Genomic DNA, 24868 nt, shown 5'->3' on the forward strand with positions numbered 1-24868 from the left:
CATCAGGCTCATACATTACTTTTCAAAAGCGTATTGTCCAAGATGTCATGAGAAATGTATTACTTCCATCTACATATAGCTTGTGTAACGCCATGAGAAGAAAAGAGGTATATCACAAGAAATGAAGAGGTGTACCACAGTCATTTTCCTTGTTTACTGTATGCAAATGGAGAAGAAAAAGAGAGGGGGGGGGGGGGGAGATACTGGTTATTATGAACTCTCCACTATGCACTGTAAGAAGGCTTGTGTAATACGGGTATAGGTGTAGAGAGAGCCTTCTTTGTCTTTTTGTAGATACTGCCGCATTTCCTGTCCCCCCCCCCCTCTCTTTTTTAAGTCTATCTTGGAAAAGTCTATTATTTGTAGGAGGAATTTCCCTTTTTATTTTGTGTCCATCCATTGATTTTATGGATCAGTTTAAGACAGCTATGACAAACAAATGTGTGTGACCTGTCCAATCAGTGAGTACTTACAACTTAATACCAACAGAAGAAATTTGTACTTACCAAATGCCAGCAGAAATGGTTGCACACTGATAGTCATAAGAAGTTAATAGAATTCAAAAATTTCAGCATCCCCATCTGGTGAGGCAAAGAAAACGGCTGGTTGGAATGATACTATTTAGAAATTAAATAGGATATATAACCAGAAGATCCTATATGAAGTGAGGAAAGGCAAATCAATAGCAGAATGCAGTAGTGGTGTGCAGTTTGGAAGGGAGCTGTGTGGTGCATTCTCTGCAGAGATAGTGAGAGAGTGATGGAGAATATCAATGTATTTTATGTCTCAGTCCCACACCATATTCTCTAACTATTCTCTGATTGAGCAACTGCTAATGCTGTTGGTATTCTACATGAGGACACTTCAATTGCGTCTGGCTCTCTTGAACAATTCACATATTCTGAAAACCATCACTATTGGTTGTTAATGTAACGAGTTGAGCTGGCAAATGTCACCCATAGTAAACACTATGGTGACAAAGTAAGTCTCACCATATCTTCACTAACATGAAAAACACTGGTAAATGTTCTACATGTACCTACAAGTACATATTATAGACAGGTGTGGCAGAGTGATGCTATTGGCTGGTGCGTTGTGTGATATACTGTCTCTTGCCGCTGTGGATCACACAACCGCCTGTCATCTTTTGTGTACGTCACTGTAGCAAACAACTGAAGCCTGAAAATAGTAGAATTTAGAAGTTGCAGGGAGGGTGCAAGCCAGAATAGCACAGGAATGCTCAGAAAATGGAAGTACAAATGAGGCATAAATTGACAGAACAAACAGAAAGAAATGAAGAAGTAATTATTGTTGAAACAGTGGCTAAGGAAAGTCATGACACAAAATTATACAAAAAAAAGACATAATTACAAACAAGAGCTGCAGTAATGGTGTGAGGAGAGGACAGGACTCAATGAAAAGTAGTGAACAGTGACCAGAGTGATTAGCATATCCTTAGGCCGGCTCATTCCATACAACAAAACTGACCATTCATTCATCATGTTAAAAATAAACATAAATTAACATCTTCAAAAGTCACTAGTCATATCTATATCTGACAGTAACCTAACCTTACTTATCCTATCTGATAAGTTTCAAACAGGGTCTTATAACTCCAACGTGAAATACTGAAAGTCATGGGATGTATCATGAAACAGTTGTTCACCTTGAAAGTTCTGTCGTTGCTCTAAGTTCCTTGTACAGGTAATAATTAAGGTTGTATAAGACATTTAACATGAGTACAGTTTTGACACAGTATGTTCAAGAAGGTATTAATTTCGTCTAAATAACTGCTCGTACGCTGCTTGTGTAACACTTAGGTTATGGATTAGCCTTCTATTTGCTAAACATTTTAGTTGAACGGCATGTACTCTCCACCAGACTGCAAATTCCCATTCAATTTTGTTTGTATGTTCCATAAACAAAACTGTATTCTTCATCATCTAGAGTGAGAAAAGCATAAATCAGTGTAACTGAATGAAACAACAAGATTACTGTTACCAGTCACTGTTCATCAGCTTGTAACAGTAAGGTTGTTGTTTCATTTGACACCAGTAACAGTCATGATAAAGCCTAGCCTAAAATGTTGACATTTAGAGTTATCTTTGTAACTATAATTTCAGTGAATGAGCCTGTTCGCTTTGCTTGTAAAGAACTTGGATGTTTCTTTTCACACTTATCAGAAGATGTGTACATAGATTATTCACATATTTCACATATGTCCTGAAGCAAGTGATTTGCATTTCATCTGTGGAACTGTTACTTAATGAAGCTTAATGTTTTCAACAGGTAATTCAAAGCCAACTGGCATTGCAGTGGATTGGGTTGCAGAAAATCTGTATTGGACAGAGACTGACCGTTCAGGCAACAAACCGAGAGGCAGAGTAATGGTTGCAAAGCAAGATGGACGCTTCCGCCGCTCCCTTGTGACGACTGGACTGGAATCACCAACTTCAGTGGCTCTCGATCCTCAGTTAGGCCGCATGTTCTGGGCTGATGCTGGGGCAGCACCAAAGATTGAGACAGCTTGGATGGATGGGAGCAAACGCAGGCCACTGGTCACAGATGGTATCAGGCACCCGACAGGCCTCGTTGTTGACTACGCTATGGACCACACGTTATATTGGGCCGACACTAAACTGAACTACATTGTGAGGATGCGACAAGACGGGTCCAACAGAGTTGATGTTTTGAAAGGAGGTAGATATTTGTTTTCATTTATTTTTAATAGAAACTGAAGATTCTCCAGCATTATAGAATTCAATGATAAAGTGATAATGTTTGCCAGCCCCTGAACTGGTACTTAAAAACAAAATCTTCAGTTTCCACTTTGAGGACTTGTAATTGGCTCAATGAAATCAATAGCACCAGGTTAAATTAGGTGTCACTTCTCTAGCTGTAGGAATATTAGAAGAAAAATTGTTTTAAATCAGCACTGTCATTCAGAATAACTTTAGTATAGTAGTAGATTGCTGACACTATATTCTGTCAGTCAACAGTGAGTGTAAGCAAACAAGAACTTAAACCGCCAGGGGAGAGGAGCGGTGCTGAAGACGAGGTCCACTACCCTCTCGCAGAGTCAGCAGCCTACATTCATGTTCTGTGGCACTATGGGACTTAACATCTGAGCTCATCAGTCCCCTAGACTTAGAGCTACTTAAACCTAACTAACCTAAGGACATCACACTCATCCATGCCCGAGGCAGGATTCGAACCTGCAACCGTAGAAGCAGCGCGGTTCCGGACTGGGCGCCTAGATCTGCTCGGCCACAGCGGCCGGCTCGTGTTTTGTGCTAGCACAAATACAGAACTTGGGTATCACTGATCTCTTCTGATATTGAGAGAATCATACTCAAACCCAATGATGGATCAGGATTAATCTCTTCACCCATATCAAAATAAAAAATTGAAACAATAATGAATGATTGCACAACACAAAACAAAGCAGAGTACAGTAAGCTTTCAGTAATGACTACAGTGCATGTCTTGTCTGAGGTCGGCAGTAAAGTTAAGAGTACAGGTCTGACCTCTGCCAGTATCCTATGATCATGTATCAAAACGCCCCCTCCCCCCAACTAAAAACTGCCATGTTAAAGTGTCTGCATAATATCAGCGTGTGTGTGTGTGTGTGTTCCATAACTGATAATGTTCATTTGGCATTTTAGACTACTGTGTGACCCAGATTGAGAATTTGCAGTTTTTTCTATAACTTCACTGACAATTTTTTTTTTAACTTGCTGGCTAAGTGTATGGGATGTCTAGTGAAATAGCAGAAAATATTTGGAATACCCACTGAACTTGTTTACATCATCTTTGTTATTTAGAGACAAGATCACAGTATTGTGGGCAATTGGCCAATATTTTAGAGACTCCGTTGTGAAGCACATCTGGACTGCAGTGAAGCTGTGATGCACCATGAACTAAATTGGCATTTTACCATTTATGAAGTGTTTGAGAAAAGTATGAATGTGTATGGATGGCAGAGTACACAATGTTGAAGACATGTTTGGAGTTGTATGCAACAGTGGGAAGAAACAATTTCAAGTATGAAATCACATGAATGAGGCTGATTATCAACGCTAAATTGTTGTACTGGCTACCAGTTCCAAAAGAAACAGCTGAAATTTCCTTATAGACTTTAGTAAAACAGTATCTACACTGAATTAATAGACTTGGAAAGTCACATGCAACTGAGAAATCATTTATCATTGTACCACATGTGCTCCATCATTCTATTAGTTACTGGTACAAGATTCAGATTTTTAAAATGTGAATTTAAAGCTAATTGCATTTTATTAGTAGCAAATTCAAATAATTAGTTAATTTTACTGTACAGGCTTATATATAAAAAGTAGTTAGTCTTTTATTTCTTTTTTTATTTGTTTATTTTTATTGGCTAAATGCAGTACCGCCTTGCTCTCTAGCTTCATAAGGCTGTGGAGGATGAGCTTAACTGATGATTTTTGCTGCCACTTATTGATGTTAGTGTGCATCTTTTTTTGATAAAGGAAATATTCTCCCGACTTTTCTCTGTCATTCCTTTTCTTGTTTTTTCTTTTTTTGCCGTTTTCTTCTAACCTCTCATATTTACCCTGGTTGCTCCCACTTTTTCTTTTCTTTTTTTATGCAAGCTCCTGACCAGCTAGTTTATGCTTAGATCATTTCAGTGTTAATTTTCTGTTGTTACGTCTGAACAGTCTTCATTCAGATAGCTTGTTGGGATGCTCATAAGGGTCTTGTTATCTGTCCACTTAATATTCTCTCTGAAAATCCTGATTAAGGTTATTCCCATTCCACTGGTACATTAATTTCTTGTTCTACAATCTTTCAGACATAATTTAATTTCAGTGCTTTCAATATACACGTCCTTCTTTGTTAGTGGTAATACTTAATACTTAATAATTTTTTAATTAAAATCTTGTATCCTTTGAATACAAGTAGGCTGAAATACAGTTCTTAGGTTGCTTAGCAGCAGTTACCACTAACTGCATCAGTTCCATTTGCAACACTCGTATGTGCACATTTTTTTCGTGGATGACGCACTCCTGTGATATCCTGATTGCTGGCGGAGCTACAGTCTGTCAAACAGTTCCTGATTGAACTGTGCAGCACACCATTGTAACAGTCGTAGGGCTGTTATTATGTTCCTGCACACACCACCAATTTTATATGTTGACCACATGTGAAGTGACAGAAAGCTAAAGAAGGGAAGATAATGGAGTTTGTCAGTTTTTTATTGTACTTTTTATTTTTGCACTTGGAAAATGTTAGTCACTTACTCATTATCACATTTTATTTAACTAAATTAACATGTTTTCACAGGTTTTCTTGGCATGATTTATTAAAATTGTACTTCTGGGTGTACATTTGAGATGTTGCTTCCATTTTTGCAGCATGTGCTGTTACATGCACTTGCTGAGTCCAGGCAGCGAGTAAATGTAAGAGTTCCAAGATAATATTATTGTAACACCACATTTTGTAGCGCCAGAAGATGATGATTGGGTCGGTTGTCAAAATATTGTGCAGAAATGGAAGCAACAGCTTGGTTTTACACTTGTATGTACACCTTTGACAGTCACACATTGCGTAGGCTCCAATTAAACTTTTACTTAGTATCTGATGTGGAGTTTTCCATGCAGTGACCCAGACACTGCAGAGCTTCTTCAGATCTCCAATCATTGTTGTTCTGAGACAGTGCCAGTGCCATCATTATATAAAGATGATGTCAACACTCTCTCGCTCCAAAAATTTCAGAGCTACAAGTTTAGCTCATGCACATTTTACCTACCAGAAATGTTGTCTAGAAAAGCTGTGTCAGTTGTCTCTCTCTCCCACTGCAGCACTTATGATGATGAAATTCACCAAATAATACAAACCATACCAGAATAACTGAAACAGAATCTGCATCGTTCTATTAGGTTATGGGTTTTGACAGTGTCCTTTATACACCAAAAAATTTTACCTTCATGATATAATTGAAGAAATTGAGTAATTTATTGTTACTGTGGTTTTACAGATTTAAATTTCTGTTAACCTTGGAAACGAGAAATTGAGAGTAATGTATCATTCACAACACATGCTCATTTCTATTTGTCCTGATAGAGAGGTGACCATGTAGTCATCTCAGCTGTTGATAGATATTTCATGTTTCTCTTTCCTAGCCTTGTACAACAGGAAGCAGCATTAATTTCTAGTCTCATAGAACTGCTGTATGCCCAATTTGATTTTGGTACTGGGAAATTATGAGTGAGCTGAATGTGATTTCTAGGCTCTCTCCTGAACTGGTTAGGATAAATTCTGAACAAAGAATGCCCATTTCCTCCTCTTCAGATGTCTCCCGTAACATGCTGCAGCTGAAATTTTGGCAAACATTGTACAGAATGTAGTTTTGTAGTAGCAGTGCTCGTGTTGATGTTTATTGTTACCTCGTTCGTATATTACCCATATATTAATTTCCATTATCAGTCTAGCTTGTGTAAGCTGTATATAATGTAGTGCACCAATTAACACCCTACTTTAAGTAAAAAATTGTGCTCTTTTTCTTTTTATAACTGACTTTATATATCTGTTATCTCCAGATTTTTTATATTATTGAATTATTTCTCTCTTTCCTATTAAGAGTCCTTGCGTCATCCCATATCATTGGATGTTTTTGAAAGCAGTCTGTATTGGGTGAACAGAGACAATGGAGAACTTGTCAGACAGGACAAATTTGGACGTGGTGTTCCAGTAGTAGTTGCAAAAGATATTGAAAGTCCATCAGGAGTGAAAGGTAAGTTTCGTTTGTATCTATATGTGTGTGTCTTCATATGTTTGTGTATGAGGGTGAAGTGAGCTATTGGATTGGTGTACTATTAGTGATTTGCAAGCTCAGAGTGCATATTTGAATGAGAATGTGGACATTTACATGAGACACACCATATCGTCTGTCAGATCACAGAAGTACAGGGTTCTTACTAATACCAAAGTCGAGATGCCTCATAAGCTAAAACTAAGGAATAAATTAGGTAATGTCTTCAGAATAGAGCAAATTAATTTCTTCTGTTTGATAGATTTACACATTTTGAAAGTTACATATGAACGCATCATGTAGGCAGTGGCAGGAAGTAGCTATTTTACACATAGATGATAGATGAGTTGGAAGATGAAACAAACAAGTTTATGATATCTGCTTTTGTGTGAACCCACATTAATATCAATCTTGTATCAATAGTTGGTAAATTGCTAGAAAATTTTGAATTGATTTTAAATAGAGACTTAATTTTTGCAAATTCACCAAAATGAATGTAATTATTGATAACAAATAGCAATTCAGTTGGGCACATGTTACAAGGCTAGTGCGGAAATCCTGTTATTTGATTTTAAGTAGTTTGGGATAGCAGTATTTAGAATTACAACATTCATGTTAACAATGAAGAAGAGAGATTTTTGACTTTTCACTTGCTCTAAATAGTCCACCAGATTGTGGTACATGGATATGATGGTCAACAGACCGGCACATATCGTTAATACATTTTCATGATAATCTAAAAAATATTTAATAACACAGTAATTGAATGTTTCAGTAGATATGTATGAATTGTGGACTGGAGTTAGGCTTACAAAAGGAAGATTAGGCTTTAATGTACCATTGATGATGTGTCCATTAGAGATAGAGCATAAGTTCATATCAAACAAGGATGGGGAAGAAAATTGGAAATATCCCTTCAAAGTAACCTTCCTGAGATTCACTTTAGTTGATTTAATGAAACCACAAAAAAACTAAATCTGGATGGCTAGACATGGATCAGAAGGCCAGTTCTCTCGAACGCAAGGTAATTGCATAACCACTAAGGAGTTAAGTTACACATTAATAGGCAGAAACAACCACTGTTGACTACTACTTAAAGTGTACTAACAAGAAATTATTAGCAGCACAAATCTACACACTCTGATAACGATAGTAAGCACTTTCTAGATTACTTTACATATGCATATTAGGAGTAGAATAGCTGCCCTGAAAATGCCACTGCTCCACCTCCTGTACTATTCAGCTTCTAATGTTGATGAGACGTTAAAAAAAAAAAAAAAAAAAAAAACTCAGCACCTTTAAGTGTTTAATGAAAAACAAAATATGTCTCATTTCTTTTGAACTAAATGAGTGAGTTAGGACTTAACTCCTCTATTCCTCGTAGCCATCTTTGTGCAGGGGAAAGCTCCCTATGCCTTCTTTTGAAAATGACAAAAAGGTATATGGATGGTATACTATTTATAGGGTTGGCTTTTTTATGTATTAGTGAAAAAGTTAATGAATGTGTTTCATACTCACTGATGGGAATAAAATACTGTCATGCAATCAGTGCAAATAATAATGTATGGGAGGGAGCAATTACAGACATGGTGTGTGTGTGTGTGTGTGTGTGTGTGTGTGTGTGTGAGAGAGAGAGAGAGAGAGAGAGAGAGAGGAGGTGGAGGTGGAGGTGGGGGATGGAGACCTTACTTGGATTAGACTAGTACTGAATTTTAAACACTGTTAATTATTTAAGAATGAACTTGAGTATTCTACATTCAGTACTACATGGCAGGAAAAAAAATGATTACACCTGGAAAGACCCATGTTGATTTTGATCTGATGACAGTGTATGCCAACTAGGTGATAATGGATGTAATGATAATGGTTTCAACATTGTCTGCCAACAAATATCATAGTAGGATTGGTACCAGTGTGCCATCTCTGTCTACCCTTTACTAGGGAACGTTCACAGCCAGATGGCTCAGTGTTGTGCAAATGTGTGAAGTTAGCAGGCAAGCGCCACTGAGATGCACTCGTGCTCCCTACAGCCAATGGAGTGAGTTTGAAGTGGGTCAAATTGTAGCCTCCCGAGTGGTGGGATGGTTCTTTTGCAGAATTACCACACAAGTTGGATGTATTGCATCAGTTATGCAATGCTGCTGGTACCAGTGGTCATGTGAACATCCTCACAGCTGTAGATGAGGTTTTGGACATCCACACTGCACAGACGCCTTCCAGGATCATCGCACTGTAAGGGCAGCAGTGGCAGATCGTACAGCTACCACAGCACAGAGAAGAGAGCTTTTGAGCCAAGATGTGTCAACACAAACTGTGGCGAACTGGTTATTAGCAGTGGGACTATGACCACGCACACCTGTAGCCCATTTTCCACCTGCGCCACAACATCGACAACCGTGGCTCGACTGGTGCTGTCAGAGGATCACTTCCCTCGGAAGATGGATTGACACGTCACGGTCTTCAGTGATGGAAGATTCTGCCTGCACGCAAGTGATGGTTGTTTGTGCCTACAGCATAGACTTGGTGAGCACTGTCTCATAGAGTGCATCCTTCTAAGACACACTGACCCCATCCCACGATTTATGGTGTGGAGAGCAGTAAGCTACAACCCTCGCTTAACATTGGTGTTTCTGAAGGGGGATGCTAACCACTGCTCAGTATGTGCAGAATGTTGTTTAGACCTGTTCTTTTGCCATTCTTGCAACAGGAATGTGACGTGTTGTTCCAACAGATTAATGCTCATTCACATACTGCCTGTGAAAATCATTGTGCTCTGCAAGACGTGCAACAATTTCCCTGACCAGCACAGTCCCCAGACTTGTCTCCAATCGAGCACATGTGGTATATGATGGTGGAGAAGTGACTCGTGTGGCTCGTCAACCATCAACTCTTACTAAACTAACTCGACAGGTCGAGCAGGCAGAGCATAACATATCCCAAGACAGTATTCGCCACTGTGCGATCAGCTGGATGCCAGAATCAGTGCCTGCATTGCGGCCTGTGGAGGCTACACCACCCACTAATATAAGTGTTTCGGCATGGGTCGATACCTGGTACTTAATCATTTGGTGTACTCAATATGCTCTGTTGCAACAATACATCTTGAGTCAATTGGAAACCTCCTAAAATGCGGTATTGATTTTTTCTGGCTGTGTATATACACTGATTACCACTAAAAAAAAAATGTCGTGTGGCGAGGGTGTCCCGTTGCGTAGACCGGTCACCTGGTGCAGGTCTTTCAAGTTGACACCACTTTGGCGACCTGCACGTCGATGGGGATGAAATGATGATGATTAGGACAACACAACACCCAGTTCCTGAGCAGAGAAAATCTCCGACCCAGTCGGGAATCGAACCCGGGCCCTTAGGATTCACATCCTGTCACGCTGACCACTCAGCTGCCGGGGGTGGACACCCCTAAAAGTGTAACATTGTGAAGGCAACATGCAAAAATGTAAAATTGGCCTCAGATGTTTTACCCGTTAGGATATACAAATGGTTAGCCTTTCAGTGCAGCACGCAAAGTATGCAGAAGTAATATTACTTATGTTCTGTTTGTAAGAAAAGACTACACAGTAGGTTTTTCATTCAGAAGTCCCATCTAAATGTTACGAGTAATGTAAGAAGAAACATTTACCAGCAAGTGTCGGACCTCAGCACTGGAGGGATTTTGTGCAGTATCGAGACTGTGGTTTATCGTTCCACAGTTGGACCTCGTGTTGGACAGTATGCCACAACTGTCACGCAAGTATGGAGTCTATGGGCTCAGGAGCCTCATAATAGTTGTCAGGCAAGATCTCAGTGCCCCTCTTGGCTTGCATCTGAGATAACAGACATTTTGTTTGCTCAGCTGTGCCAGGTGTACAGTCATGTCAGGAAATTGGCTTATTTGTGGCAAGACAAGTACCTACACTGACAGTGGGACGACTTCTAGAGCACCACAGACTGTCAGCACATTGTTTTGGCTTCCTTCCTTGTTGCAGCAGAGAGAGGCATAATGGTACGGGTTGCCAATGGGCACACATCATCGCCACCTCAGATTCACTTAGCTGGTAATTTGGACAGCAGCTATTACATCTCTGAACTATCTTTGAGGTCTCTTTGACACTTTATTTTGACGAGATGACGCAAAACCCTGTGTTGTCTGTGCTGTCCCGACCTACATAGATACAGAAGCTGTTTGACTGTTCCCATTGAAAACATCTGGCCAAGAGACTGCGAAGCCAAAACTCGCCAGCCACAGAAGTTTGTCAACTGTGGCATGAAGCAGCATGGAATGGTGTACCCAAATCTGTCATTTGAGCTCAGTTCAACTCGATGCCCTGTCGTGTTAGGGCCATCATTGCTGCCAGAGGTGGGAGCTCTTTGTATTACATTTTGCAACTTGTGTGCCCCAAAGTCACCTACTACTTTAATCTTGTATTCTTCTTACTATACTGTATTGAATCATTATGCAAAACTATCTTGCCCGGTGTTGCAATTTTAATGGTTGGCAGTGTACTTCCCAAGCACATGTGGTTCTGTCATATGAAACTAACTATCTTCAATGGAGAGTGATATTGGTACAAACTAGTGATGGCAACACTTTGTACCAGAATGTGTAGTATTTGCTGTCATGGACCAATTTTTTTTATATTGTAGAGTAGTGAGCAGTCCGAATAAATAATTGCTATGTCTTTGTTTCTCTTCCAGTGTACCACAAACTTCGTTACAACATGTCGCTGATTGATCCTTGCTATAATAGCCCGTGTTCCCACCTGTGTGTTATTGTGCCTGGTGGGCACCGGTGTATGTGTCCAGACAATACACAGACACACAAAGGCAACAATGAAGTGCAGTGTGATGCACCTAATGAAGAGCCACATCCAGAACCACGGATATGCAGGTGTCAGAATGGCGGCGTATGTCAAGAAGCAGATGACGGTTCCAGTGATCTTGTTTGTGAATGTCCCAAAGAATTTGCTGGCAAATTCTGTGGAACCTATCTTCAGCATGCAACAGAAGGTGGATCTGGACCTAGTACTGCAACAATTGTTGTGCCTATTGTGGTTATTCTTCTTGTACTAGCATCTGCAGTGGCATTGTTTATAGTTTTCCGGAAGCATCCATTGTAAGTACAGCACATAACATGTTTTCTTATTATTTATTTATTTATAATAGAGGGAAACATTCCACGTAGGAAAAATATATCTAAAAACAAAGATGATGTGACTTACCAAATGAAAGTGCTGGCAGGTCGACAGACACACAAACAAACACAAACATACACACAAAATTCTAGCAGGCCTTTACAAATGTCTGCTCGTGTCTGTGTATGTGCGGATGGATGTGTGTGTGTGTGCGAGTGTATACCTGTCCTTTTTTCCCCCAAGGTAAGTCTTTCCGCTCCCGGGATTGGAATGACTCCTTACCCTCTCCCTTAAAACCCACATCCTTTCATCTTTCCCTCTCCTTCCCTCTTTCCTGACGAGGCAACCGTTGGTTGCGAAAGCTAGAATTTTGTGTGTATGTTTGTGTTTGTTTGTGTGTCTGTCGACCTGCCAGCACTTTCATTTGGTAAGTCACATCATCTTTGTTTTTAGATATATTTATTTATTTAATTATTTAAGTGAATTGTGTCTCTGGCTTTCAGTTAAAGAGTCTTTCTTGCAAAAGGAAAATGTGCATAGGTTTGTAAATATATTTTAATTTCCTGTCATATGTAATCAAACACGTGCTTTGTTGTTTACGATCAGCTTGCACTTCTGGATATACAATGACTAGAAGAATATACGTAGCAAACTGACAGGCTCTTAAAATTGCCAGCTTCAAGGTATTTGTTGTCAAGGTCTATGGGACTCGTGCATATCACATACATGAGTGTATGATGGCGGCAGTTGCATTTGAGATCTCAATCTATAAGATAGAAATAGTTTTTAAACTCAGATTTCAGTTTCATTCTTCATTTTATGCCTATAGCAAGAAACACTCCTAAAGTCTTATGGGTGTGAGAAAAGCACTGATATAATTTTTAATCAGTCATCATAAGTATTTTACTTTATCCACGTGCAATACATGATGCCTCATAGACCGTCACAGTTCAGTGCAGCCTCGCAGTGTCATTATGCTTTCGTCTCCACCCTAGTTGTCAGTTTGTCTTCTGTCCTTTCCGTCATATTTTCCAAACTTCAGGCAATTAAATATGCTGCTGTAAATGAATGCTTGTTTAGGCATTACTCGTCATTGTGAGACATTATTCATTGTGTTATTAAGAGTCTCACAAAACTTGGAACAGTGTCTATTAAGGTTCTGATATTCTGTCGCCTGTGGGTTGATCCAGCAATGGAAATGATTGAAACAGCTTATGAGGAAAATACTTGTGAGAAAACAGGTGTTTTCATTTCTATGTATTGTTCTGAAACCTTTTCTCTTCTGAATGTCAAACAGTAAGTTTGCTTTTTATTGCCAACTAAGAGAAACATGCACTGGGAAGAAAATTAATGCAAAAATTAATTGTTTTATGCACTGAAGTATGTGTGGAAGTTTCAATAATTGCCAAAGAGGACTCATTTTATAAGTATTCCTACAAGTCAATAAAGAAAACTTAGCTTTTAAACTGAAATTACATTAGCAAATATGACAATTCATAACTTGGGATGGAATATAATTTCTGTATCCCTGTAAGGGTTGGAGGAAGTGTTAAGCAGTAGACAGCATGTTTAAAAAAGAAAAGGGGGGGGGGCCTAATAAACAGTAGAGCTGTCCTTGATCGGAAAGCAAACAATCTGAGGTGAAGAACCAGCTGGAAAGCTCAGCTGGTGATAGTCTATTTCCATGTGCTTAACTGATACTTAGTGCCTCATTTATTCAATGAGTAGTGATTTATTCTCACATAAACATTTAAAATTCTAATAAAATATAGATTTTAAAAAAGTCTCATTATGATTTGTCTGAAAAAATAAGCCCAGAGGAAACACCAATTTTTTCTCAATTAAAGTTTCCATCATATGGCACAATAGGGGAACAAGTTGTAGGAAATAGAGTATAAATGGTGATTGAGCACAGAATTTATCTGGAACCTGAGTCAAGGAAGACACAGAAGGGCAAACCGTGAAAGGAAACTGTTAAAAAAATCTTAGTAGAATAAAGACACTGTGATTTATTAGTGAGTTCTTAGTGAACTATGAGCGCTCGATAAGAGGTGCTACACAATTGTAGCATTCTTCCACAGAATGATAATGCAGTGGAGAGAAGTGTGTATTTTCTAGCTGAGCCATAAAGAGGCATCTGTTATAAATAAATAAGAAAATGAACTAGAAACTTTCATAAGCAACTGAGAAAAGACTACTCTTCTTTTATTATTCATAAGTCACTGTGGAAACAAAACTAACAGTATGTGTTGTTAGACATGTATTTTTTAGCAGATCAATTGCACTGTGTGTGGAATAATCATTTTGCTGTTTTGCAGTGGAAAGGCTCCTGGCCTCGGTGGACTAACGAATTCCCAGAGTGTTTCCTTCAGACAAGGAACGAATGTTGAATTTGGCTCACCAGCTTTTGCAGCTAATGGCCCGCAAGGGACACGAGTAGTAAGTAACCTTGCCATAAATATTAATTAACAAAAATACACCTGGCGAGTAAAAACTTACCTTCTGTAACCATAAATTGCTTATCAGATTCCCAGAGTTTAAAAAAAAAGTCATTGTTTCAGCAATCTCATTGTTCTTATTAGTAATTATTATTATTATTATTATTATTGCAAAGGATAGCCTATTTTATTAATATGATTACTACATATAATGATTGCATGTGCATGTAAGTCCAGTGAGAGAAACACCACTGTAGTGCAAAGAAGTGCAGCAGATCATATATAGGCAACAATTTTATGCTGTGATACTTTATGGCTTGAATCTTTACCGCACATAATAGGAAATCTCAAAAAATCATATCTCTGCCCTTTCACAGTACATGTACATATTGCTGCTTTTAGATGATGCAGGATATCTCTCTTAGGTGAGGCAGAAATAAGGCATTCGTAAGTGCATGTTTGAACTATAGGATACTGTAGCTAACAGGAATTTATGGACACATTTTGGGCATTTTACAGAAATCCATTACTTGAAAATATTTGAGCTCAGGTGGAGATAGGGAGAAGTAGCGTAACAGAAGGATTGGCTGTAAGAAAGTAACCAATAGTTTGTCTTTTTGATATTGAAAAATATGTGAAATTGATTGTATACTGAGGGAACAATATCAGATTGCCCAGTGTTATGTTTTCTATTAATCAAGAAATACAAGGAGATTCAGTAGAGCTAGTAAATAAATGGATCCTTCTGCATCAGAAAGACAATGCAATATGATTGTGGAGCCCCATTTAATTTGATACCTGCTAGAAGTTTTCCAGTGGAGCTGTTACGTGGAATACAAAGCCAGGCATATCTTAACATACAGATTTTTGAAACAGTAGTATTCCTGTAATAATAAAGTACAAAGTATAACTGTCCTTAAAGTGGTTTGGGATATGTGCTACATTAAAATGATGCCATGTGGAGATATGTAGTAGCAAGAACAACTATTTTAGTATTTTTTATTTCAGCTTATAATCACATTTATGTTTATAGCCTCCAAAGTCACTAATAACAGACATTACAAAGTCAAGAATTACAAAGGAGTGTCGGTTAGCATGTTATGAGGTGTTGCCCGCTACATATGGTACATCAAGATGATGAAGTCACTATATTGAAAATAAACCACATTACATTCAAAATAAGAGCTGTATATTAGTATTATATTGTTGGTGAAGAGCAAAATAAATGAAACTGTTACTAGGACATTAAATTTTATAGGATACCCATGATACATTGTCATTGCCTTATTGTATAAATTGGTATTATTGAAAACCCCCTGTGATTTATATGCTAACATTTGGCTTTCTTGTACTAGTATGTGGACACTATTGACAGAATATGTTATTACAGGAACCAATAGATGCTGAATACAACATGCGTGATGTTGGACCAAAAAATAGAGACTTCAGCAATCCGATGTATGATGCCCTTGGAAATGTAACTGGAGGACAAACTGGAAATGGAGGCAGTGGTGGGGGGATATACGAAGTTCCAGCAGATGTTGCTAAATCAAAAATTGGAAGCAATGGAGAAGTAGATATGATGCCTGAACCAGCATCAGCTATTCTCGCACCTTCAAGTATAATTCAGAAATCATCACCTCAGATTCACATAAGGCACAGAGAACTGGATCCCACCTCTACAGATACTGGCAAAGACACTCAAAAGCTCGTAGAGGAGGACAAATCAGAATGCTGAAATATGCACACACCTATTGAACTGTTAACACAACAAGTTCTCTGAGAGAATTTGGATACTGCGTATCTCAACCAGTGTGGTGCAATTATTATACCAACTGAATATTTACAAACTTGATTGTGAAAGGACATCACTGGTAGGCCGTGTGTTAATAATTGACATTAAAAATGTAAATATTCTTAACTTCAATGCAGAAGTCATAATGAAGACAAAGGCAGAAATACTATGATATATTTTCATAACAGGTACATATGAATTTGTCACAAGATATTTCTGTAGAGGATCCTGTTGTCTCTGTTAAGAGCTTGTGCAGTATTACAATTTTTAAATCTGTTGTGCATCCCAGGAGTGTTAGAAAGAAGTGTATATTGTTGATATGTTTTATTGTTGAAGTTGAAGCAGATTTGTGAATATTCATATGTAAATATGATCAGAACATCATTTTATGTGAGGCTGCAGCTAATACTCTATAAAAGCAGAGGAAGACTGACTGGACTATGACACTTTGATATCAGGGCCGTAAATTGTAATTCCTCCCTGTATTTTAAATTACTTCCCCCAATCTGAAAATGTTGAAGGTCTTAACAACTTACAAGTGGCACAGAGTGATAACTATCATTATAAATAGTGCAGAGTTATTTTTATATAAATGTTGCATGTAAAGTATACATACAAATGTGGCATTCCAATGGGCCAAACAACTAAGTAAAAATCTTCCATTAGTATAAAAAAAGTATTCCACATGTAATTTAAGACAGGGTAACAGTTTTGAACAAAATTTTATCCTGTATGAATTTACATATCTGTTTCCTAAAATGTGGAAATCTATATTTCTGTACATACTTCAGACCTTTACATGGGACCATTTATGACACTTCATCACTGTTGATCTAAAAGTATTTTTTGTTGTGTAAATTTTTGATTTGTTTTTAATGTTAAAATATGAAAGTTTAACTATGCTGTTGAAATTCCAAACAACTGCCTTATTTATTTCATAAGGATACGGGTGCTCTCCTGCACACTTTCCCCTAAGCAGTGTTTTGAATTAAGATTTGTGAAAATACACAAATATTGTAATGAAACCGTCCATGTTCATCTTCTTTGTATGCAAAGTTTTTGATTTTAACAAAAACTTCATACAGGAATATGGAATTATAGTACTATATAAATATATTTGTTACTCCTCCAGAATGTTTCCCAAAAATTAGTGGATTTTGGGAACTGACAGTTGTGATAACCATTTTTGTCACTGAGCACAAATGATAAAGTGGATGTTATTTTTCTAGATGAATAGCAAATTTTATTTTGTCACACAAATGTGGCTCCATATGCAGCTTTGCAGTTGTAAATCTCTTTTGCGGTGTGGTATGCTCTATATTATTAAAAAAGATGAATAAGAAATTAATAGGAATTCAACAATGCTGTGGAAAAACTGGAAACTAATTTGTTTGCTGGACATTTCTATTTAAAATGTAATATGTTTTAAATTATTAGTGCCAACACATAAATAATTAAAGAAACCTTGGAAAAACTCTGGCAAAAGTTAAGGGAGATGTTTAAGATCAAGTTGTTCTTATTTCAGAAATTGTATTATATTTAATGTGTGCCTATAATTAAAAACAAGCAACTGAAAGCATAGTGAGATGACATGATTTCTAGAAGATCCATAGCAAACTTGTAACTAATAACTGAGAATAAATGGCCAATTACAACTGCAAAATAATATGAAATACATTTAATTTGTGTGCATTTAAATCTTCAGCTTGTTACCAAATTCTGTGATATCAGAGCAGTAATGTTATCACAATTCAAGCTTTTTAGAGTAATTACTGAATAATTACTCATCATGTAAATTCTTACAATGACCTGTACCAAGATATTGAATATTTTTTTACAAAAAAATGTAATATATTGACTGAAAATTGTCAGCCTGAAATAAAACACTTTGTACAATAGTGATTGTTATTGCATATTAAGAAACCCATAACTTTCCTTGTAAAGGATCTGAAGGGTCCTTGATGATTCTTAAACCCTGCAGTAAACTTAGCAAGTTTTATTATAATGTTAGTGCAGAGTAAGGACAAACTGTTTTAAAGTTCTTGAAAAACTATGTGAATTACAGTTTATCATCTTGAAATTATTGAAAAAATGACAATTAAGGTGGTGAGTGGGTGCCACTTGTGTGTTATATTAAAGAAAAAGGAACATGTAAAGGAATTTCAACACAAAGACCATTGTTACAGCACCATAAGTAGATGATTACATCTTAATGGGTTCAGCATCAAAAGACAATACCAACTATATAATATCATAATGTTTTTTTGAACTACACACACACACACACACACACACACACACACACACACACACACATTCTCTCTCTCTCTCTGCAAGTGATAATGTGTGACTTAGAGTACCCACCTTAGTGTGTACCAAATGAAATTTTGAGTAAATTAAGATCTATGTTGATTGCAGACTTTTGTTCATATAATAAATTTGACATGTTGATAATATACAGCAAAAAGGCAGTCACCAAGAAAGCTTATTTAAAGACAGAAAAACTGCATGATAGCTTTGACACGTACTTCAGAAACATAATTGACATGAAATATGAGTTAAGTTAGTAACACAAATATCACACTTCGTGAGATTTAAAAGGGATCCTTAAATTAGCAGGTGGCATAGTAAATGGTACCACTATTGTGATGGCCATCTCAAATGAAACAAAAAGTGTCGATAATGTTTCGTCAGGTGTTTTCTAGCTGAGTAATTCAACAAGGCTGACTACCCATTAAAGTCTAATATGAAAAGGTTCTTTAGGGAGGCTCTTCGGTGGGGTAGACACTTAGAAGGCAGCAACAAATTAGAATGTTTGCAATCACCCAAACATCGACCAGCACCCAACAAAGAGATTAACCATGACCAAATACTGTACTTTTTTTTCTACTTTGTTTTTTTGACTGCTTCAATAACTTTAAACCTTTCCACTCCAGCAATGAGTGGTGCGTGACATGACAAAATTTGTCTTCCTCTTCTAACGATTTGATGACTAAGAGTGTGTAAAGTGTATGTGCAAACTTCCCACTTCTCTTATACAAGTCGACTTACTTGGTGTACACAGCCGATCATCTTCTCTGGATAGCCCTTCTGGAATCTCTATAAACTTCTTCTCCAAAGAATGATGCTAGTTACAGGAACCTTAAAGACTCTCTCTCTACTTGCAAAGTAATTAAAGTAATTAGGTACTCATACATCTTGCCTCCAGAAAGTCCAAGGTGCACAAAATTTATAGTTTTTCCTCTAATGTAAAAACATTAAGTTTAAGGAGACAGAATGGCTGTCCAGTACTTATTTATCTTCATGATGTTACATTCTGAATATTGCTGATAGATGCAAAGCACAAAAAACTGGAACCTACCTTAGCTTTTCGAATGGTTAGTTTCTTTGTCAGGGAGGAATGATGGATGGATTGGGGAAAATAACAAGGGAAGTCACTCAGATCCCACTCTGAGAGGGACCTACTTCTTGTGATGAAGAGAAGCAACAGAGATATTTGCCTCCTCGTCTTCACAACAGGTGGGTTCCCAGCAATCTGACTTCAGTTTTTAGCTTTCCCCAATCCATCCCTCTTCCTTCACATTCAAAATACAAGCTGTTCCCCAGTAGTAGCAACATATAAGCAGCACCACATCACTACTAATATATATATATATATATATATATATATATATATATATATATATATATATATATATATTATATTTTATAATTATATAATTTTTCCCACGTGGAATGTTTCCTTCCATTATATATATATATATATATATATATATATATATATATATATATATATATATACACACACTCCTGGAAATTGAAATAAGAACACCGTGAATTCATTGTCCCAGGAAGGGGAAACTTTATTGACACATTCCTGGGGTCAGATACATCACATGATCACACTGACAGAACCACAGGCACATAGACACAGGCAACAGAACATGCACAATGTCGGCACTAGTACAGTGTATATCCACCTTTCGCAGCAATGCAGGCTGCTATTCTCCCATGGAGACGATCGTAGAGATGCTGGATGTAGTCCTGTGGAACGGCTTGCCATGCCATTTCCACCTGGCGCCTCAGTTGGACCAGCGTTCGTGCTGGACGTGCAGACCGCGTGAGACGACGCTTCATCCAGTCCCAAACATGCTCAATGGGGGACAGATCCGGAGATCTTGCTGGCCAGGGTAGTTGACTTACACCTTCTAGAGCACGTTGGGTGGCACGGGATACATGAGGACGTGCATTGTCCTGTTGGAACACCAAGTTCCCTTGCCGGTCTAGGAATGGTAGAACGATGGGTTCGATGACGGTTTGGATGTACCGTGCACGATTCAGTGTCCCCTCGACGATCACCAGTGGTGTACGGCCAGTGTAGGAGATCGCTCCCCACACCATGATGCCGGGTGTTGGCCATGTGTGCCTCGGTCGTATGCAGTCCTGATTGTAGCGCTCACGTGCACGGCGCCAAACACGCATACGACTATCATTGGCACCAAGGCAGAAGCGACTCTCATCGCTGAAGACGACACGTCTCCATTCGTCCCTCCATTCACGCCTGTCGCGACACCACTGGAGGCGGGCTGCACGATGTTTGGGCGTGAGCGGAAGACGGCCTAACGGTGTGCGGGACCGTAGCCCAGCTTCATGGAGACGGTTGCGAATGGTCCTCGCCGATACCCCAGGAGCAACAGTGTCCCTAATTTGCTGGGAAGTGGCGGTGCGGTCCCCTACGGCACTGCGTAGGATCCTACGGTCTTGGCGTGCATCCGTGCGTCGCTGCGGTCCGGTCCCAGGTCGACGGGCACGTGCACCTTCCGCCGACCACTGGCGACAACATCGATGTACTGTGGAGACCTCACGCCCCAAGTGTTGAGCAATTCGGCGGTATGTCCACCCGGCCTCCCGCATGCCCACTATACGCCCTCGCTCAAAGTCCGTCAACTGCACATACGGTTCACGTCCACGCTGTCGCGGCATGCTACCAGTGTTAAAGACTGCGATGGAGCTCCGTATGCCACGGCAAACTGGCTGACACTGACGGCGGCGGTGCACAAATGCTGCGCAGCTAGCGCCATTCGACGGCCAACACCGCGGTTCCTGGTGTGTCCGCTGTGCCGTGCGTGTGATCATTGCTTGTACAGCCCTCTCGCAGTGTCCGGAGCAAGTATGGTGGGTCTGACACACCGGTGTCAATGTGTTCTTTTTTCCATTTCCAGGAGTGTATATATACACACACACAGGGTGTTTCAAAAATGACCGGTATATTTGAAACGGCAACAAAAACTAAACGAGCAGCGATAGAATTACACCGTTTGTTGCAATATGCTTGGGACAACAGTACATTTTCAGGCGGACAAACTTTCGAAATTACAGTAGTTACAATTTTCAACAACAGATGGCGCTGCAAGTGATGTGAAAGATATAGAAGACAACGCAGTCTGTGGGTGCGCCATTCTGTACGTCGTCTTTCTTCTGTAAGCATGTGCTGTTCACAACGTGCAAGTGTGCTGTAGACAACATGGTTTATTCCTTAGAACAGAGGATTTTTCTGGTGTTGGAATTCCACCGCCTAGAACACAGTGTTGTTGCAACAAGACGAAGTTTTCAACGGAGGTTTAATGTAACCAAAGGACCGAAAAGCGATACAATAAAGGATCTGTTTGAAAAATTTCAACGGACTGGGAACGTGACGGATGAACGTGCTGGAAAGGTAGGGCGACCGCGTACGGCAACCACAGAGGGCAACGCGCAGCTAGTGCAGCAGGTGATCCGACAGTGGCCTCGGGTTTCCGTTCGCCGTGTAGCAGCTGCGGTCCAATTGACGCCAACGTCCACGTATCGTCTCATGCGCCAGAGTTTACACCTCTATCCATACAAAATTCAAACGCGGCAACCCCTCAGCGCTGCTACCATTGCTGCACGAGAGACATTCGCTAACGATATAGTGCACAGGATTGATGACGGCGATATGCATGTGGGCAGCATTTGGTTTACTGACGAAGCTTATTTTTACCTGAATGGCTCCGTCAATAAACATAACTGGCGCATATGGGGAACCGAAAAGCCCCATGTTGCAGTCCCATCGTCCCTGCATCCTCAAAAAGTACTGGTCTGGGCCGCCATTTCTTCCAAAGGAATCATTGGCCCATTTTTCAGATCCGAAACGATTACTGCATCATGATATCTAGACATTCTTCGTGAATTTGTGGCAGTACAAACTGCCTTAGACGACACTGCGAACACCTCGTGGTTTATGCAAGATGGTGCCCGGCCACATCGCACGGCCGACGTCTTTAATTTCCTGAATGAACATTTCCATGATCGTGTGATTGCTTTGGGCTATCCGAAACATACAGGAGGCGGCATGGATTGGCCTCCCTATTCGCCAGACATGAACCCCTGTGACTTCTTTCTGTGGGGACACTTGAAAGACCAGGTGTACCGCCAGAATCCAGAAACAATTGAACAGCTGAAGCAGTACATCTCATCTGCATGTGAAGCCATTCCGCCAGACACGTTGTCAAAGGTTTCGGGTAATTTCATTCAGAGACTACGCCATATTATTGCTACGCATGGTGGATATGTGGAAAATATCGTACTATAGAGTTTCCCAGACCGCAGCGCCATCTGTTGTTGAAAATTGTAACTACTGTAATTTCGAAAGTTTGTCTGCCTGAAAATGTACTGTTGTCCCAAGCATATTGCAACAAACTGTGTATTTCTATCGCTGCTCGTTTAGTTTTTATTGCCGTTTCAAATATACCGGTCATTTTTGAAACACCCTGCATATATATATATATATATATATATATATATAAAAAAAACAAAGATGATGTGACTTACCAAATGAAAGTGCTGGCAGGTCGACAGACACACAAACATACACACAAAATTCAAGCTTTCGCAACAAACTGTTGCCTCATCAGGAAAGAGGGAAGGAGAGGGAAAGACGAAAGGATGTGGGTTTTAAGGGAGAGGGTAAGGAGTCATTCCAATCCCGGGAGCGGAAAGACTTACCTTAGGGGGGAAAAAAGGACGGGTATACACTCGCGCGCACACACACACACACACATATCCATCCACACATATACAGACACAAGCAGACGTCTGCTTGTGTCTGTATATGTGTGGATGGATATGTGTGTGTGTGCGAGTGTATACCCGTCCTTTTTCCTTTTTTCCCCTCTAAGGTAAGTCTTTCCGCTCCCGGGATTGGAATGACTCCTTACCCTCTCCCTTAAAACCCACATCCTTTCGTCTTCCCCTCTCCTTCGCTCTTTCCTGATGAGGCAACAGTTTGATGCGAAAGCTTGAATTTTGTGTGTATGTTTGTGTTTGTTTGTGTGTCTATCGACCTGCCAGCGCTTTCGTTTGTTAAGTCACCTCATCTTTGTTTTTATATATAATTTTTCCCACGTGGAATGTTTCCTTATATATATATATATATATATATATATATATATATATATATATATATATATATATATATATATATAGTTATTTTTTGTGGGGACTCCAAAAATCATATAGGTAACACAAAAAGATTGTCAGAGAAATGAAACAAATTAAATGCATAGAGTCCTGAAGACCAATATTTAAAAATCTCAGTATACTGCCTTTGCTTTGTTTGGACACCTGTGAAATAAATTCACTGTTTCCGAAAACAATTCTCCAGGCTACGGCTAAGCCCTGTCTCCACAGTATCCTTTCTTCCACGAGTGCTAGACCTGTGAGGTATGCAAGAGAACTTCTGTGAAGTTTGTAAGGTAGAAATGACGTAATCGCAGAAAAAAACTGTGAGGGCATGTTATGAGTCATAGCTCAGTCAGTAGAGCACTTGCCTGCAAAAGGTTTTAGTCCCAGGTTCAAGCTTGGTCCAGCACACAGTTTTAATCTGCCATTAAGTTTTATAACTACTGTTCTGACTTGAATGAAACTGCTAAGGAGTTCAATCTAAATAAATGCAAAACAAGAGTGAATCATGCTGGATATGCTATACAACTACATGCCTCCCTACTCAAAATATAGATATGAGCAACTGAATTAAAAACACTCCTACTTGCTGGCATATTGCATGTCCTTTCACCCTAATAATGGTGGTGATGTGCTGTAGCATGGACTACATAAGGCACTGAAAGCTTTCTGGAGCTATCATAATCCATGACAGCTCAAATGCAGATCACTGAGACTGGTCAGATCTGCGTCCTGTATTATAGAAATCAGGAGACATGGAGGCCATGCAAGCACTGTGTGTAATCCTTAAACTATTCTGACAAGGTTCAGGAGTGATGGTGTAGTGTGTACTCTTGCTGAATGTACAGGTCACATGTGAGTGTTTTAGGCAGACACACACATATAATCAGACACTATGTTCTTTTATTGTTCTCTAATGACAGAGAATGGTGGACATATCAAGGGCCCCATCATGAGCACTTGTTGCCCATGGCAGATGACTCAGGTAGTAACGTTGATTTACCTTTGACTCTGTGGCACAAAAAATTTAGTACCTCCTCACCTCAAGACGGACTGTCCGATGAGTCAAGCGACCATAATTTAGCTACAATCAAATGAGCTAATTTCATGCACCTTTGTTGTCTTGTGTCAATTCTATTTGGTATTTAACCTCAGACAAGTCATGGATGGCTTGCTGCTTTATATTTCTATAACAGGATTTGTTTTCAAACACTTTATTGATAAATACATTTTTTCA

At 39.2% G+C, this 24868-nt stretch overlaps 1 protein-coding gene across 1 annotated transcript in view; it reads left to right on the plus strand.

Moving 5' to 3' along the window:
- LOC126475165 (low-density lipoprotein receptor-related protein 2) overlaps window positions 1-18036 on the plus strand; it is a 217079-nt gene extending 199043 nt beyond the window's left edge. The window contains exons 56-60 of the mRNA XM_050102790.1: window positions 2290-2700; window positions 6620-6772; window positions 11483-11900; window positions 14238-14358; window positions 15748-18036. Of these exons, the coding sequence (XP_049958747.1) occupies window positions 2290-2700; window positions 6620-6772; window positions 11483-11900; window positions 14238-14358; window positions 15748-16095 (1451 nt within the window). The 3' untranslated portion in view covers window positions 16096-18036. The remainder of the gene's footprint in view (window positions 1-2289; window positions 2701-6619; window positions 6773-11482; window positions 11901-14237; window positions 14359-15747) is intronic.
- Window positions 18037-24868: the final 6832 nt, after the last annotated feature.

The sequence above is a fragment of the Schistocerca serialis genome, chromosome 4 (assembly GCF_023864345.2).
Source record: "Schistocerca serialis cubense isolate TAMUIC-IGC-003099 chromosome 4, iqSchSeri2.2, whole genome shotgun sequence".
Lineage (NCBI taxonomy): Eukaryota > Metazoa > Arthropoda > Insecta > Orthoptera > Acrididae > Schistocerca > Schistocerca serialis.